The sequence below is a fragment of the Oryzias melastigma genome, linkage group LG11 (genome assembly GCF_002922805.2).
Source record: "Oryzias melastigma strain HK-1 linkage group LG11, ASM292280v2, whole genome shotgun sequence".
NCBI classification, from domain to species: Eukaryota; Metazoa; Chordata; class Actinopteri; order Beloniformes; family Adrianichthyidae; genus Oryzias; species Oryzias melastigma.
In genome coordinates, this window is record NC_050522.1 from 9,589,394 (window position 1) to 9,607,713 (window position 18,320).

General features: G+C 37.1%; 2 protein-coding genes across 2 annotated transcripts; both read right to left on the minus strand.

Annotated features, from left to right (window-relative positions):
- Positions 1–7,419: 7,419 nt before the first annotated feature.
- LOC112137936 (lactose-binding lectin l-2-like) lies at positions 7,420–8,276 on the minus strand. The gene has a single exon (XM_024260451.2). It carries the CDS (start codon positions 8,119–8,121, stop codon positions 7,636–7,638), a length of 486 nt encoding a protein of 161 aa, XP_024116219.1. The 5' UTR covers positions 8,122–8,276; the 3' UTR covers positions 7,420–7,635.
- A 4,392-nt stretch (positions 8,277–12,668) lies between these two features.
- LOC112137922 (galactose-specific lectin nattectin) lies at positions 12,669–13,484 on the minus strand. Its single transcript, XM_024260443.2, has one exon. It carries the CDS (start codon positions 13,426–13,428, stop codon positions 12,943–12,945), a length of 486 nt encoding a protein of 161 aa, XP_024116211.2. The 5' UTR covers positions 13,429–13,484; the 3' UTR covers positions 12,669–12,942.
- Between the last annotated feature and the right edge of the window lie 4,836 nt (positions 13,485–18,320).

An 18,320-nucleotide genomic window follows, 5' to 3' on the forward strand; every position in this document is an offset into this window, starting at 1 on the left:
GAACGTTAGTCAAAAGTAACAAAAAGTATTATTAAAAAAAAGCTTGAAAATACACTTAATACAAAGGAAACAGGAGCAAAATCTTTCCGACTTTGATACCATGGCTTTGTTTTCCTGGATGTTCTTATTTCGTTTGTTCAGACTCTGAGACAGAACATCCGTTTTGTCCTTTTCTGCCTCCTCTTCTTCCTCCTTGTACTGTTGTTCATTCCTCGCTCGTCTTCCCCTGCGTCTCTGTGATGGCGCATCGCCTTTAACTGCCGTTTTACATTTTTCCTCTTGCAGTTCTTGCTTGGTAGAAGATGCTCTTTTAATTGGAAACCTAAGAAACAATAATTATTTAAAGAACAAATTCTGCATGAATGATTACTTTTATTTCTGGAATTATTCGTGTCAAACCTTAGAGCAACTAAGAGGCTCCTCCTCTTTTGTTGGGAGGCCTCCTCTCCATCAGAATAGAAGCCAGTGTCCACGTCACTGCCCTCCGAATCCACCACCTTTAAAGAAAGAACATTCTGGTTATTTTGGTTGAACAACTATGACGATTTTCATCCAAATATTAGAATTTAATACTTTTTTCTGCTTGTTAAAGCTCAATTGGTCCTCCTCATCTTCACTGAAACCTTCAAACTCCTCCTCTGAGTCTGACTGGCTGAACAGGCGAGCCAGCTCAGCAGTTATAAACTTGGATTTGAAACATGGAGCCTGTTTGAAAGAGATAGCTGTGTTAGTACAAGTCCGAGCTCGATAAATTCATTCGCTCAGGATGCTGGAAATGCTCAGAAATGTCCATCAGTGAACACCTTACACCACAAATGGAGGGTAGTGAGAACGGTGCGTGTTGCTCTGCTGGGTCATGAGGAACCTCACCAACAGAACAAAGGCCGTCTGTCACTTATTATGTAGAGCTGGAAGCAGCAAAGACCAGCTGAACTATGAGACCGCCTTATCAGCACAGGAACTTATGTGCTGCAGGACCCATCAGATCAACGACAAGATGAAGTGGAAAAGGAAAAAAACAAAGACCCTGCTCTCACTACACCAGTTATACTTCCCCATTGCTGAAGTACCCCAGCTGAATGTCAATATCGTTTATATTAAAGTGCAACTGAGTTTTTATACAGTTTTTATGCATGTTTTCAATTTTTTAATACTCTTTTAACTATTGTTGTTTTTTTTGTTTTGTTTTTTGTGTGTTTTTATTGACTTATTTAAAAGGAGCAAATGACAGCCATGCATCTCAGGATCCAAAAAGTATCCATCAATCCCGGTGTGTGTGTGTGTATATATAAATTAATCTTTCTTAGTATTTATCTTAGTATCTACTAATCTAAGTCTCTATCTATCTTAGTATCTCTCCGTCTAAGTATCTATCTTAGCATCCAAGTGTACATCTATATTAGTATCTATTTTAGAATCTTAGTATTTATCTAACTAGTATCTATCTATTTTAGTATCTAAGTATTTATGTGTCTAAGTGTCAATTTTAGTATCTAACTTTGAATCTTAGTATTTATCTAAGTGTCTATTTGTCTTCCTAGGTATCTATCTTAGCATAAATCTTAGTGTCTATCTATCTTAGAGTCTTAGTATTTATCTGGCCAAGTGTCTATGTAAATATTTATGTTAGTATTTATCTGTCTAAATATCTATCTATCATAGTATCCAAGTATTCATGTGTCTAAGTGTCTATTTTAGTATCTCTCTGTCCAAGTATCTATCTTAGCATCTATCTATTTTCGGAATCTTAATATTTATCTGTCAAAGTGTTGATCTATCTTAGGATGTAAGTATCTATCTTAGTATTTATTTGTCAATTTATCTATCTATCTTAGTATCTATTTTGGTATGTAAGTATTTATGTGTCTAAGTGTCTATTTTGGTATCTAAGAATCAATCTTAGTATCTATCTGTCTCAATATATATTTTAGTATCTAAGTAATAATGAAAATATTTTTTGAATATCAGTCTATCAGCCCCCAAAATAAGGCAATACATTTTCAATGGTCAAAAATAAACTTTAATATTACTATTATTAAATGTAAGCTTTAACTTCTGGTGGATTAAGATAAAAAACTTCTTATGGAGACAAACTAGACAACATAACTTCACTTCGACTGTAGAACAAATCATCTTCATCACTTATTTAAAATATTAAAGTGAATAATAAACTTGTAAAGCAGACACAAAAGACAAATCATAGGTTGCATAAATTTACCAAAAATCTGCCTTTTCAGATAATCTATGGCGAAACCAGCGTTGTTCATTCATTGTTTGCCTACGATAAAACCACTACAAAACATCGCCAAAATAAATCCAGATGGACTGAATACTTACATTCGGCACGGGGGTCATTCTGAAATATTTGCACGACAAAGTAAACTGTACTCTGTAATCTAAAAACGGGCACAAAGAGAAGATTTAAAAGTCGACATGCAAACTTTGGTGATCGAAAGAGTCTGAGCCGCTTGAGGTGTGTCTGCTGGGTTTGTACATGGATCTACTATAACATTAGGGGTTTCTCTTCGTCTTTTTGTGGCTTAGAATGCAATAAACATACAATGAAAGCGCACAGTTGTTGTATTTAAAACTGTAGCCACCTTTTCTTTATTTCGTAAGAACAATTTTATTATTTAAAAAAAGCTCCCCCCTCTACTCAAAATGGTAAAGTCCGCCACTTCGCGCGAAAACTCTCCTAGGGCGTGACCAGACAGGACTGATTTTTGATATATTTTTTTTTCTTTTCTACTTTTACGGTATAAAAATGACAATAACCGTTTGTTCGTTTTATTTTATAATTAATATATTTACTTTTTAATGTAAAATGAGTATTAAGTATTTAGTTGGAGTGACGTGTGTGCTGAATTTAGTCTACGTTGACACCTCTAAAAGGTGAGTTTTATTACACTGACATGGTGCACTAAGGAGACCTTGGCAGCAAGTGTAAGAGTACTTCAAGTATCTTTGCTAAAAGTTAGGCAGTATACTTGAATACTTAAATTATATATATAGGCTATAGAATATTGTAAATATTCCATAGTCTACCCCTAGAAGAATGTTGTCTCTTTATTTGTAGTATACTCACTAAAAATTAGGTAGTATGCTTGAAGTTGTACTTCATATACTACGTTTCTATATATATTGTGAATTTAAAATATTCCAATATACTAATATAGTTTTCACTTATTACACTACTACACTACACACACGTGACCTATAAACTTACACTCAAGTATACTTAATAAAAATAAACTTCAGTACTACTTTTTGATAAAGTAGGATATAGATTATAGAAGCAGCTCTTGTCTTTTCAGACCACAATTATCTTTACCAATCTAATACATGTTCATATCTTTTTGTTTACTATAAATTTATTTGCAATAAGTGATTAAAACAACAAATATATTCCCTACTTTTGCTTCAAGTTAAAATACATGCTAATAATTTTCCTAAAAAAGAATGGTTAGGGATTCAACAATAATCAATCTTATATTTCAAAATGTATGAAACATATTTTTTATTTTTTTTAAATACTGACAAATCCCTCCTAACTTTTTAAGACTACATTTTAAGACTTAAGTTATATATTTTCATATAGATACCATTTTTTAACACCTCCCAAGTCAACCCCACTTCCTTTCTGATATGCAAATTTTTGAGTAAATAAAGATATTATACACCAACTTTGTACAGACTAACTGTACTCAAATACCTTCTTATTCATTTTAGAAGCAAATGGATGTTTTGGTTCCACCGACCTAGGTGTACTTTCACTGTCACGATGCTGGGTGGCAGTGTTCCCCATGAAATCTTGATGTCCTATATAACAAGGTGGAACCTTCTCTTTCAAGTTGTTCTCACATGATGTTAGTTTACATTTTTGGATGTGTGGTGACAGGCTAAAGTAGAAGTTGAAAGATGACTCCACTATTATAAGAACTTCATACACAAAATAATTGACAACAATTTGGCAGATGCTTCTGCAGTTTATCACCAGTGATAAAATTATATTTCTATAATGTGTATTGCAGTAATGGATGATGACCAGGCCAACACAGATCAACAAATTATAACCAGAATATGTTTCAATCTCCAGAAAATGGAGTGGATAAGAAAAAAAAACATTATTTATAAAGAATAGCATTGCTTAAACTTTCCCAGATGACAGCAACTTATATTGAACTTTTTTTCTTTAAGTTAGAAACCCTTGAATCAAAACAAGTCACTTGTCTTTTTCTATTTTAATCTTATTTTTTTTTTTATCAAGGAAATTAGATGACAAAGAAAATGACATTTTCTCTTTGTTCCTAAAGATTTTTCCCATCGAACACAGTTCCAAATGTTGATTCAACCTTACAGAATATGGTTCTTAAAGATCCACTCCAGTAAAAATCGTGTTTTTGGTGTTTTTAACATGTTCTTGTTCCATTTGTCTCATGAGGGAGTTCATATATTAGGGGGGAGTTAATTAAAATAGCAATTCTGAGTATTTCTTTATTCAAATAATTGTAAATCGGGAGTATGTGAAAAATGCAGTTGAAAAAGCTTGTAGGTGTGACATCGAAGCTACTACAGCAAGGCAAACACTTTTTATGCACCATTTTTTGCATCCACAAATAGATCCATGTACGTCTTTGTTTTCCTTGTCCAAACTGGCATCTGGTTCAAAACTGTAAAGCTGGATAGCTTCAATATTAATCACTATTTTTGTTGCACTGGTAAAGGTAAGGTGTGGGTGTGAGGATGTTAAGCTAACAGGGTGAGCATATAAACAGATGGATGATGGGCAGGGGTGAAGGCTCAGCACCAGTGATCTCCCCCACACTCAGAGGCAAATTTCTGATGAACTCCTGCCGCTCTACAGAAAAACATCCAGAAAATGACTCAGGTTTTATGATTTTGGCTTTAAATGTTCAACAAGTTCTTTCAAGATTTTGTGCTTTGGATTTTATCAAACAAATCTGGATTTGGATAAAGTGAAGGACAGCAGCGTTTTGGAAGCTGAAAGGACAATAGTTCTTGTCGAATCAGTTCTTAGAAGTTAAGCTGAAAATAGAAAATGATTACTTGTTTTTTACGCTGCTTTAGTGTTTAGCTGCTTATCTGTTTTAAGGAGGATGATAACCTTTTATTTTTTCACTTCAAAAATTATGGTGAGGTGTTTTTTTTCAATAAAGGAGAACGTTATTGTTTGTTTATCGATTCACTTGTATGTCTGATAGCATGGAATTTAGATAAGTTTCACCTGAATAGTTGAGCACTTTTTGAAATGACTGATTGATTTTTTTTTTATCTTGCTTTATGGTCTTTCCAAAGAGAGAACATGTTCAGTTATTTTAAAATGCAGTAGCTCTACGTGAGCTCACATCACACCAGTTTTGAAATTCTTGCATTGTCTTTTTCCTTAGTCACAACTGTCCTTAAGGTGGCCTGTTTAAGATTCTCTAAGGATTTTAAAGGTTTAAATGTTAGCTTTTTTTTATTAATCTAATTTGCGTTTACATACAAACCCTCGTAGATCCTCTAATAATGGCCTTGCAGCTGTAATCAAATTTACCTTCAATATTATGTGTCAATCTTTTAGTTTTGTGCTTCGCATCTCTTAAACCGCTAGCTAGAGTCTGAGGGTTGTAGTGTTCAGTAACCTAAAGACAGACTAAATTATCACAAACATTAACACATTCAACCCATGACCCCACACTCAATGAATACTTATAAAAATATCTTCTAAATGAAACCTATAAAATAAACTTTTATACTGCAGGTATTGTCTGGTCTACTCACTGATTTGGATGGCTTTCTGGGGGCTTTTACCTAAAAGTTCTGGCCCGGACTTTGGGGACCTGTGATTTAACGAAAACAGCCAGCACATCAAAAAAAGACGAGTTGGGGACACCCAAAACTTCAAAAAGTGATGCGGAGGGGACCTTAACCAAACAGCAAAATGTGACGAGTAGGGGATGAGACTGTGTTGGTAATATTGGTCATTTTCTGTGCTTCAGTGGATATCTTTGAAACTTTTGATAACGCAACATAGAGAAGTGTTCATAAAGAGGCATATAGGACTGCAGTGTTCTGAAAGCTGAAAGGACAGAACTTCTTGTTTTATCAGTTCTTACAACTTAAGCTGAAAACTGAAAATGACCCACGGATTACCTTTTGGCTTGATAGCACGTTGGTGTTGGGCAGTTTATCTCTTTAAAGGAGGGTGGTTACTTTTTACATATTTTTTTTTTATTTTACTTTGATTTCGTTGACCGATTATTGTGTTTTTTTTTGTTTTTTTTAATACAAGACGTTATCATTTGTTTATTGATTCACTTGTGTAATGATGACATAAAAGATAGATATGTTTCACGCACACATGAGCAATAGAGCTCTATTAAACAAAGTGTCTTTCATTGCATTTTTTTTATCCTTTTTTTTTGGTCTTTCCAAAGAAAGAACACGTTTAGTTATTTCGAAGTGCAGCTGCACTAGGGAAACACAAGATCTGCAATGCTAAAAAACAATTTGATAAAGTCTAAATCTGGATCCGTTTGGTGAAAGTGACTATTCAAAGTATACCTGTTCAGGGATTTATATATTTAGCACATGTTAATGCACCCCGTTTCTGTTCATAGTGCCCTTCAAAAAACATTAAATAACCTGACATATATACATATTACATACAATGTAAAATTAACTGAACAACAATTGTGCAAATAAAATCTGAGTAACTTTTCTGTTATTTTAATGGATGTTTTTGTTTTGATTTGTAAGATTGTTGAAAAATTAAGATGTGTTGTTGTGATTGTTCTCCATGGACATGCTGTTCACACAGCAAACTGCATCTATTTGTTTGGTTAAGTGCAGGACTCCTTACCGGGAGGGAGGGTCCAAGGGCAGGGATAACCAGTTTTATTTAGTCTGTTTTGTCTTTTGTTATTTATTCATATTTTATGACTAACTTCTGCATCTGTAAAATTACCTGCATGAAGCCCAATGAGGAAAATTATCTTCCTGATTTTGGACTATATAAAAAAATTTAATTGAATCATATCGATTCCCAGGGTGCACTATGACCCTTTAACATAATGTAGTTTTCTTAATGTAAGAACAGTGTAATTATTTTTCAGCCAAATAGACCATATTGTAAAACTAGAAGGAAAAAAAAAAGATTTAGCTCTTTTTCATCTGATCTTAAACATAAGACCTAGAGGTTTTATTTTGAATGTAAAAAAGAAAATTACTTCTTTTGAATATTTTAAGTGGATGATTTTAAAAATCAGAAATAATGTGTCAATAAATATCACCAAATATCTCAACAGATTGAATAAATGATGTTGTTTTCCAAGAACAAAACAGTACAGATGTATTAGGTGTCATCTTAAAAAATTTGTTGTCTTGACAACATTTCTGATTCCATAAAAATGTCAGTATATGTCATCGTTTACAATGATAAAATATTCAGTTCATTGAAAAGAAAATCTATGACTATTGAGAGGTTGTTTCTTAGACATTGAACAGATGATTCATGAAAACACAAGCAACTTGAACATTATTTGACACGATTTGTCTCTTCCAATAAAGACAGACAACAGAGTAAATGATCAGTTTAGTTTTGAACAAGAGCCAAAAGGGACTCTTTTGGCATTAGAGAAACTTTTCGCGAGACTTACAAACAAAACTGTATTTATTTGTACAGGGATAGTCATTCCATTGCTTTGTTGTCCCGAAGTTGGTACATCCACAGTGTTCTTTGCCGTAATTGTTGTTTGGCTCACCTGTGTACCAAGCCTGAAAGGTAATTTTGGACCCATCAGACCACAGCCACCCTCCTTCCTTCTCAGCATCACTGAGTCCAATCCAGGTATCTGCCTCAGCAGGGTCAAAGTTTCTGATCAGCATCTTAACAAAAGCCTCCTCTTCATGACTCTGGACAGACACCAGGTTGGCATCTTGTGACACGCAGTGAAGTTCTGCATCTCCCCAGATCATTGGTGTAGCAACGTATTTGTAGCAGCGGTTCCCATAGCAGTACCAGAACGGGGGACAATTGCCACGAAGAAGCTTCAACTCCTGTCCATCTGAAGGATTCACAGCCATCAGAGCGAGACCAACCAAGATGAGGACCAACATGGTGAAGGTTGTCCAGTTATGATGAAGATCGGATCGGTCTTTCTGGAGTTTTCTTGCAGCTGGTTGTGTCTGGAAATCTGTCAGATTGGGACCAAATGCTTTCTTATATACAGTTCAAATGTTCTTCTGGCCAGACACGTGAACATTTTTATGACATTAAACCGTCTTAAAACTGATAATGAGTAACCGTTTTCTTAACCTTAATCTCTTCCACAGAATTTAAACAGGATATTCCCGATCAGGACTTCAGATTGTAGTTCAGAGGTCTCTCGTAAAAAATACAAATTTTTATTGCGAGAAGTGGAAAGTTCTCCCCCTCACTCTCCCCTCATTCACTTTTATGAATTGTACTGCATTCATGTTTCCTGGACCTACTTCTACGGTGATTGCAGCTGTTAACCGCCCCAAAAGCCAAACATTGACTTTTTGAATCAAGTTGGAACTTTGTTTATTCATCTGTCATCTTTGTCCCCCAATAAAATTGTGATGGGGATTTTAACTTACATCATGATAATGGCCTCCTTCCCCTCACCAGAGATTTCTGCTCATGCTTGGACAGTCTCAATTTCAGTCAATATGTGCATTCTCCAACTCACACTAAAGGACATATTTAGGACCTGTTTCTCTGGGTTAACCCCCATCAATCGTACTGCTGACGACATTCTTGTAACCGATCATCTTCTTGCATCATTGAGTATTTCTGTGTCCATATATGTCACTAACCCTCCACGCCACATCTCCTTTCATTTTATCAAAAATATTAATCACATTCTTCCTCCAGATTCATCTGACCTGATGAACTAGTCTCTTTTTACAACAAATGCCTCTCTAATGTTCTCAACCTCCTTGCTCCTGTAAAAACCTGCACTGTTTCATTCACTAAATCTGTTCCCTGGTACACCTCTGGTAATGGTAAGGTGGGGGTGTGAGGGCATTAAGCTAGCAGGGTGAGCATATAAACAGATGGATGATGGGAAGGGGTGAAGGCTCAGCACCAGTGATGTCCCCCACACTCTGAGGCAAACTTCTGATGAACTCCTGCCGCTCTACAGAAAAACGTCCAGAAAATGACACAGGTTTTATGATTTTGGCTTTAAATGTTCAACAAGTTTGCAGTTGTAGTTAATATGATTTTTTAAAGAAATAACTCAAAACATTGTCCACTTTTCCACTTCTGAAGTTATTTTAAATGTAATAGTAGTATAGGAATAATTCACAAAAATACTTTACAAAAACAACGTCTGCCTTGATCAGAACACTTTCTCTCTGTCTGCACCAGTTATGCAGGATGCTGAGAATTGTATTTATTTTGTGTCAAATGATTCTTAAAGGTGTTATAACAAATCATATAGTGTGAAAAAAGGCAAATGAAATAGATTAAAAATGGAAAACATATTTATACTATATATAAAAGCTCAAAAAACCATGCTAAGTATGAAAGCAGATTTGTTATGTGATGGTCTGTGAGTAACTTAAAAAAAAGGTACAAGTCATGAAAAATAAACAAATATCGTTAAAGGAATTAATCCAAAACACTTGGTCGTGTATGTTTAGTTTGTGGTATGCAATAAAGGTGTTTTTCAGTGAGTAAATATTGAAATAAAGAATAAAAGTTAAATGTTGTATACTTGTACAGCATTTTACTACCTTCTTAAATGACTTTACAGTCACATTCACCAATACACACATTCACTGCTGGACACTGGTGCTGCTGAGTTCTGTGTCTTTCTTAAGGGCACTGGAGACTGACAGGACAATAGTTCTTGTCTAATCAGTTCTTAGAAGTTAAGCTGAAATTAGAAAATTACCGACTTGTTGGTTTATGCTGCTTTAGTGTTTAGCTGCTTATCTGATTTAAGGACGGCAATAACTTTTTATTTTTTCCCTTGAATTTTTCTCTAAGAGATTATGGTGAGGTGTTTTTATCAATACAGGAGAACGTTATCATTTGTTTAGATTCACTTGTGTTTTTGATACCATGGAATTTAGATAAGTTTCACCTGAGTAATTGAGCACTTTTTGAAATGACTGGTTGATTTTTTTTATCTTGCTTTATGGTCTTTCCAAAGAAAGAACATGTTCAGTTATTTTAAAATGCAGCAGCTCTATGTGAGCTCACATCACACCAGTTTTGAAATTCTTGCACAGTCTTTTTCTTTAGTCACAACTGTCCTTAAGGTGGCCTGTTTAAGATTCTCTAAGGATTTTAAAGGTTCAATGGTTCTTGCTCTTTTTTTTTTAATCTAATTTACTTTTACATACAAACCTTCACACATCCTCTGATAATGGCCTTGCAGCTGTAATCGAATTAATCTTAATTATGATCTGTCAATCTTTTAGTTTTGTGCTTCGCATCTCTTAAACCGCTAGCTAGAGTCTGAGGGTTGTAGTGTTCAGTAACCTAAAGACAGACTAAATTATCACAAACATTAACACATTCAGCCCATGACCCCACACTCAATGAATACTTATAAAAATAACTTCTAAATGAAACCTATAAAATAAACTTTTATACTGCAGGTATTGTCTGGTCTACTCACTGATTTGGATGGCTTTCTGGGGGCTTTTACTTATTCTATTGGGATGCTGCTACTCAAGTAATCCTACTCAGAGGAGTTACATGCAGGAAATGTGGAGTGGATGGATGCTTCTAAACCTCCAGCAACAAGGGACACCGAAAGGGCTTCAGCAGATTCAGAAGATGAATGGATGGAAAGTTGCAGTGTTTGTCTTACATTCAGTTAATGTTTAAAAACAAATCTAAACCAGGAATGAAACTCGCGGCCGGCGGGCCATCTGCGGCCTCAGGGATGATAATTTGCGGCTTCCGTCTCGATAGAAAAAGATTAATGTTAGTGCGGCCCGTGAGACCGAAATGAATGACACTTGTGTGCGGAGACTTTTTATTTATGTCAAAACTCCACGCAGAAAAAAGACATCTCCGCGCACGCATCAAACATTCCGCACAGACATATCAGACCCTCGCGAGCGCTTTTTCCTCCTCCATGAACAGAAAAAGTCCTCGCGGGAGAGACTGACTACTTCCACGTGCGTGAGTGATGCGGGCGTGCAAGCAGAATCTCAGTGATCGCACTGCTCTCAGCTCAGAAATGAAGGAGGGGCTGTTAATACAGACATTTGAAACTGGATTAAAATAGTTTTCTTTAGTCCAGTGTTTCTCAATTATTCTCTCTCATTAAGGACTCATTCTTTCACACCCCCCCTACAACTTTCTGCAGCAAATATCACTGGTATCACTAGTTAATTCGCTCAAGTTATACTCAAGTTAGACATATATCTCTTCGAAACATTATGGTACCTTTATTATCATTAAAGACTATTAAAATATACTTCTAAATTCTCTTTTTTATTAATATTTATATATATTTTTAGAATACTTCCAAAACTTCCCTCCATAGTAGTGATGAATTTGGTCTTTTCTCAGAGATTCAGTTCTTTGGTTCACTGTAAACAGCAGCTCTTTCTGCTACCAAGTGGATTTTTAGGTTGTTTTTGCTATATTTAATTTATTAACTACTACTATGTCGGATTATGCACAATATCCATAACTAATGTAAACATTTTTATTCACATTCCCCCCAGAGGGACGCGCCCCACCATTTGAGAAACACTGCCCCATTCCGTCAGTCGGTCAATGTGTGGCTTCTTCAGTCGTCTGTATCTGCTGTATGGTCATTGTTATCATTTTATTTATTTATTAATGATTGATTTTTTTTTTTTTTCATTTTTTAAATTTATTTATTTTATTCAATATTTTGTGTATTTTGTGTTTGAGAACATTGGAACGTTTTTTTAGCGCTTTTCTTGTGGAAATCCTGATGTGGCCCAGACTCTGCCTCCAGCGGCCCCCAGCTAAATTGAGTTGGAGACAAATGTCTTAAACTATCCCAAGAAAAACTCTATGTGCAGATATCTTTCAGAACACCATCAGTAGACCTCTAATAGAATAAAGCAGTGTTGTCTAATAATTCCAATAGACATCTCCACTAGATACATTATTAACTAATAGACATCTCGTGTTGATGGCAGCTCTGATGCCATTCATGGCGCCAACCTGGACTGCCAACAACAATGTGGGGTGCAGTGTCTTTCCCAATGACAATTTAGCACATGTGAAGGGATGGTGATTGGAAACAAATCCCTCAAATTATTCTATATACACAAAAAGAGCTCAATAAAAAAAGGTTTATTCACTAAGAAACAAGCTGTACATGGTTGTAGCCATCCTTCGCATTTATCCTACAGTAAGGACCTTTTGAGAAAAAAAATCTATATACATATTTTCAACCAACTACACCATCTTTTAAATCTATAAGGAAGAAGAATTTAGCTCTTTTTCGTCTGATCTTAAACATAAGACCTGGAGCTTTTATTTTGAATTTTAAAAAGAAAATTACTTCTTTTGAATGCTGTAAATGGCTGATTTCAAAACTCAGAATTAATGTGGGGATAATTATTACCAAAGATCTCAACAGATTGAATAAATGATGTTGTTTTCCAAGAACAAAACAGTACAGATGTATTAGGTGTCATCTTAAAAAATTTATTGTCTTGACAACATTTCTGATTCCATAAAAATGTCAGTATATGTCATTGTTTAAAATGATAAAATCTTCAGTTCATTGAAAAGAAAATCTATGACTATTGAGAGGTTGTTTCTTAGACATTGAACAGATGATTCATGAAAACACAAACAACTTGAACATTATTTGACACGATTTGTCTCTTCCAATAAAGACAGACAACAGAGTAAATGATCAGTTTAGTTTTGAACAAGAGCCAAAAGGGACTCTTTTGGCATTAGAGACACGTTTCACGAGACTTACAAACAAAACTGTATTTATTTGTACAGGGATAGTCATTCCATTTCTTTGTTGACCCGTAGTTGGTGCCTCCACAGTGTTCTTTGCCGTAATAGTTGCTTGGCTCTCCTGTGTACCAAGCCTGAAAGGTAAATTTGGACCCATCAGACCACAGCCACCCTCCTTCCTGCTGAGCATCACTGAGTCCAATCCAGGTTGAAGCCTCCTTAGGGTCGAAGTTTCTGATCAGAGTGTGGACAAAAGTGTCCTCTTCATGACTCTGGACAGACACCAGGTTGGCATCTTGTGACACGCAGTGAAGTTCAGCATCTCCCCAGGTCATTGGTGTAGCAATGTATTTGTAGCAGCGGTTCCCATAGCTGTACCAGAACGGGGGACAATCGCCACGAAGAAGCTTCAACTCCTGTCCATCTGAAGGATTCACAGCCATCAGAGCGAGACCAACCAAGATGAGGACCAACATGGTGAAGGTTGTCCAGTTATGATGAAGATCGGATCGGTCTTTCTGGAGTTTTCTTGCAGCTGGTTGTGTCTGGAAATCTGTCAGATTGAGAACCAAAAGCTTTCTTATATACAGTTCAAATGTTCTTCTGGCCAGACACGTGAACATTTTTATGACATTAAACAGTCATAAACTGATAATGAGTAATTTATCACATTGTATAATGTAGAAATGTTTTTTCACATGTATGAACTCTTCTACAATACATGAACATGATCCGATCAGGACTTTAAAGTATAAGCCCAGAGGTCATGCTCTTGTTTTCATGCTCTAGTCATCACTTCTTTTCTTATGTTTACAGTTTCCTCTTTATACATTTTTTGTTTTGTTTTCTAAAAATAAAATGCAGGTCACATATTTAGTGTGGGAACTTTCTTTTTGGAACCATAAATTGTATATGAGTGAGTGAGTGTGATGTCACAAAAAAGGATTTGCCATAGATTCCATCCAAATAAAGTCAATACAGTAATTCTTGATTTGTAACTTAGGCAAAAAGTTTTGTGCGTAATTGTGAGCACTTGTTATTGTGTTTTCAAGTTTACAAAAATGACAAAATACAGGATCAAATTTATAGGTAACTGTTACAAAAACTATGAAAGTGACTATTTGCACATAGCTTTCTAAACACACACTGCTAGAGCTGAACTTTTTCTTGGCTGCTCTTATTGTGAAAGCTGAAAATACATGGCTTAAAACTGTGCTGGTTGCTACCTGTTTCTGTTTTTAACAATTATCCCCTAAAATACCCCATAAAACAACAACTAAATTCAGCAATGGACGCAAATAAAATATGTGTGAGCAATGCACCAATGTGCTTTTTTGCTGCATGTGTGGCCAACATGAATTTCCATCAGTTTTTGTACTTGATCAATCTTAAAATACGTGCAACTCATATCAACCACAATAGAAACCATTTGAATAGTCTCTGCTTAAATTAAAAGATTAAATATATAAATGTGTATTTTGATTCCAGAATGATCTATGAGAGGAAAACCAATACAGTTAGGTTGAACATCTATAAAATTTTCGTTACAAATAGTAAGGTTATCCTTTATTATTTATGTGAAATTACTTCAAATGAAGTTCAGTTGTCAGCTTTGCCAGTCTATACCTTTAAACAGGAAGTCACTTAACTCACAGTCGCCTATGTCGCAATTTTGTTTGACGTCACTATAAAAAGAATCTATAGCACAACATTTTATAGAATGATCATAGTCATATATATATTTTTTACATTTTCTCGAAAACAAATAGTAAAGGTGTAAATGAAATGATTTATGTTTAAGGATTCTTTGTCTGGGGTTTAGTTTTGGTTATTAAGTTATTTTGTTCATGCTCTGAGTCACTGTTCTATCACTCAAGTTCATGTTAATCATTTCTAGTACAGTTTACCCTGTGTTAGAAAAGGATTATAACTGTGTAAGAGAAATTGACTGATTATTTTTTTCCTCTCTGTCATTCCAAACAGGAAGTACCTGCTGGTTCCAAAAAGCCAAAATCCCATTGACCTCTACAGAGAAACAAACAGCTATTACTCTGTCATTCTATTTGTCAGAATCACAATTCTCGCTCTTGTACTGTTTTTTTTTATTTTATTTTTAGTGAACTTAATGTTTTTCAACTACAAAACTGGTTATCAACCAAATATTTTCTACCAAATACCCTAAAAAGAGAGGGCATAATATTTGGAATGTCCCACGCAGGGAAAACAACAACAACAAAAACAAAACTTCAATAGCAACAACCTACTGATTCTCGCCAAATTCTTTCTCAACACGTGAATGGACAAGAAGGAAACTCAAATTTTCAGCCAATGGCTTGTTTATTTTTTCAATGTATACATATTTCCTAATTTTCCTGTTACTGGTATTATTCTCACTGTCTCCCAATCTTGTGGTTGTGTGATCACATCTGCTATGTGACTGTTAATCAGTAGTTCTTTATTTCATGTGCTGTTTTAATGTATCCCTTTGGCCTTGACGTTTTCTGAAAATAAAAAAAAACAAAAACCTTCCTGTTAAATTTCTGGTAACGACATGTGTGTGAAAGAAAACAACGACTGAATCGACTTCAATATATACCTATTTTCTAATTTTTGATGTGCTGTTTTCAAAGGAATGTATGACTTCTGCCTTGATGTTTTGAGAAATAGAGTTAAAAAAAAAGCTTCCAGTAAAATTTGTGGTTCAAATGTATTGAAAGAAAACAGAATCAACTTCATTTTGTTGGAAACAGAAGTAAGTCGTTTTCTGTGTCACATCACACTCTCTCACTCATATGCAGTTAAAGGCTTCAAATAGGAATCTTGGAACAAAGTGCGAGAACTGCATTTTATTAAAAAAAATAAATAAATAAAACATTTTCATAAAGACAACACAGCAAACATAAGGAAAGAACTGCTTACTGGAACATGACAATAGTGATATCTTTACAAGAGTCCTCTAGGATTTATCATTTAAAGTTCTGATCGGAAACATCCTAAACTTTCTCATTTTACAATCACACAAATACTCATTATCACTTTCATGTCATAAAATAATATTGTTCACGTGTTTAACCAGAACAACGACGCATTTTCCTTATTTTATGGTGAGATAAGATGATACCAGCTTATCAAGTTCAGATACTGTGCTGTTTTTTTATTTATATAATTTATTGGTGGGTGTTCAGAGGTCGAGGTCATTTGAACTGTATAAAAGCAAAAACTTGATCCTCATCTGAAAGGATTCCAGAAACAACCATCTGCAAGTAAACTCCAGAAAGTCCAATCTGATCTTTAACATAACTGGACAACCTTCATGTGGTATCTTGAATCTGAAATATTGTAGCGGACTGAGTTCTGCTGGGTAACTGTATGGGTGCATTCTGGATTCCAGGGTTGCTAGCTTGGCTGCTGATGCTGGACTCGGTCGCTTCAAAGAGCCCGCGCCTCGAGATGCACGCCCGAAGGCGGGAACGGTAAGAGCTGCAGTCGGGCCACATGATCCCCTTCCCCCATCGATGAAGACACCCAGATATGATGGCAAAGTTGACTGGGAAGCATTTCAGGCACAATTTGAACTTTTAGCCCGTGCTGCATGCTGGTCAAATGAGGAGAAAGCTCTGCAGTTAGCCATGTGCCTCACTGGTGACGCCCTGTCATGCTTACTGCTGCTAACGCCAGAGGACAGGTGCGACTACAATGCTTTAGTGGGCACATTGAAGAGGAGATTCGGCCAATGCTCCACAGTTAGCCTCCTTCGCTCAGAGTTGTGCAGCCGACACCACCGCCCAGGCGAGAAGCTAAGAGAGCTGGCTGTTGACATTGAAAGATCTGTTCACAAGATCTATGCTCATATGTCCCCTGCCATTCGGGAGGAGCTGGCCCGGGACCACTTCATGCAGGCGCTCAGACCAGATGACCTTCGTGTTCAAACACAACTGGCTCACCCTAAGTCGCTGCAGGAGGCCCTGGAGCTTGCCACAGAAAGAGAGATGCTGTGCGCAGCCCCCCCCAGAGCAGAACCTGAGCCCCTTCCAAAGGTGAGGGCTGCCAGTGTATCAGAGTGTGACACCAGGGGGCCTGCATGGGCAGAGGAGCTGACTCAACTAGTGAGAGCTGTGACCCTGAGGAACGAACAGTCATCCAAAGCCCGCCCGCGAAGAGACTGGGACAGACCCCGAGCCTGCTGGGGTTGTGGGAAACCTGACCACTTGATTCGTGATTGCCCTCACAATAAGGGAAACGGGAGCGGGACCGCATAAGCGGGACGATGCGGTACCCTGAGAAACTGTCCCAATTGGACCTGCAGAAATGGAATGCTGATGCGAGGAGCAAAGATGACCAATCTGAGAGACTTGTGACCTTGGGCCGAACCTGAGTTGGTGACTGCTGGTTTACAACAATAAGGGTCAATGGAGCACCATGCTCAGCCTTGGTGGACACTGGATCATCTGCAACATTGGTTACCCCTGCTGTAGTGAAGAATAACACAGCCATCTTTCCCACCACTGTCAAGCTACAGACCGTTACCGGAGAATGGACTGCCCTTGGGGGGGAGGCTGTGGTGACTCTGGAGATGGGGAATCAGCGAGTGAATTGGCCTGTGTGGGTTGCTGACTTGGAAGAATGCATTCTAGGCCTCGATTTTTTGCGGGCCCAGGGCTGTGTTGTTGATACTGGAAAGGGGACCCTTACATTTTCGGACGGACATGTTATTCAGTTGACCCAGATTTCCTCTGGATCGGGGTCCCACGCAGTCCACACCCTGGCCGTGACCGAAAAAAAACAAGTCTGATCCAGGGGATGAAAAGTGCTCGGTCCCCGATGTACATCCAAATGGATCAGCCGAGTCATCTGTGAATAGAACACCTACAGACTCAGAGAAGTTCGAAGCAGTGAGGGAAGTGTGGAAGAGGAACTGTGAAGGTCTGTCATCTGTTGAGCAAGAGCTGCTGTGGAGTCTTCTGTTGGAGTTCAAAGGCTGTTTCTCTGTGTCGGAGGATGATATGGGTCGGACTGACCTCATCAAGCATGACATCGACACAGCTGGCGCCCAGCCCATCAGAACCAGACCCCGAAGGGTCCCTTTAGCTAGACAGGCTGCTGCGGAAAAGACCCTGCGGGAGATGCAACGGGCGGGCCTCATTGAACCCTCCACAAGTCCATGGGCTTCAGCAGTCGTCATGGTACCAAAGAAAAACAAAAATGAATGGCGGTTCTGTGTGGACTTCAGAGCTCTCAACAAAGTGACCAGGAAAGACCCGTACCCTTTTCCACGCATCAATGAGACTCTGGATGCAGTAGCAGCATCATCCTGGTTCTCGTCTCTGGATCTGCGCAGTGGGTACTGGCAGGTACCCTTGACCCCTGA

Excerpts from the sequence above, each read along its gene's own strand:
- LOC112137936 (XM_024260451.2), bottom strand. The coding sequence starts at position 8,121 with ATGTTGGTCCTCATCTTGGTTGGTCTCGCTCTGATGGCTGTGAATCCT.
- LOC112137922 (XM_024260443.2), bottom strand. The coding sequence starts at position 13,428 with ATGTTGGTCCTCATCTTGGTTGGTCTCGCTCTGATGGCTGTGAATCCT.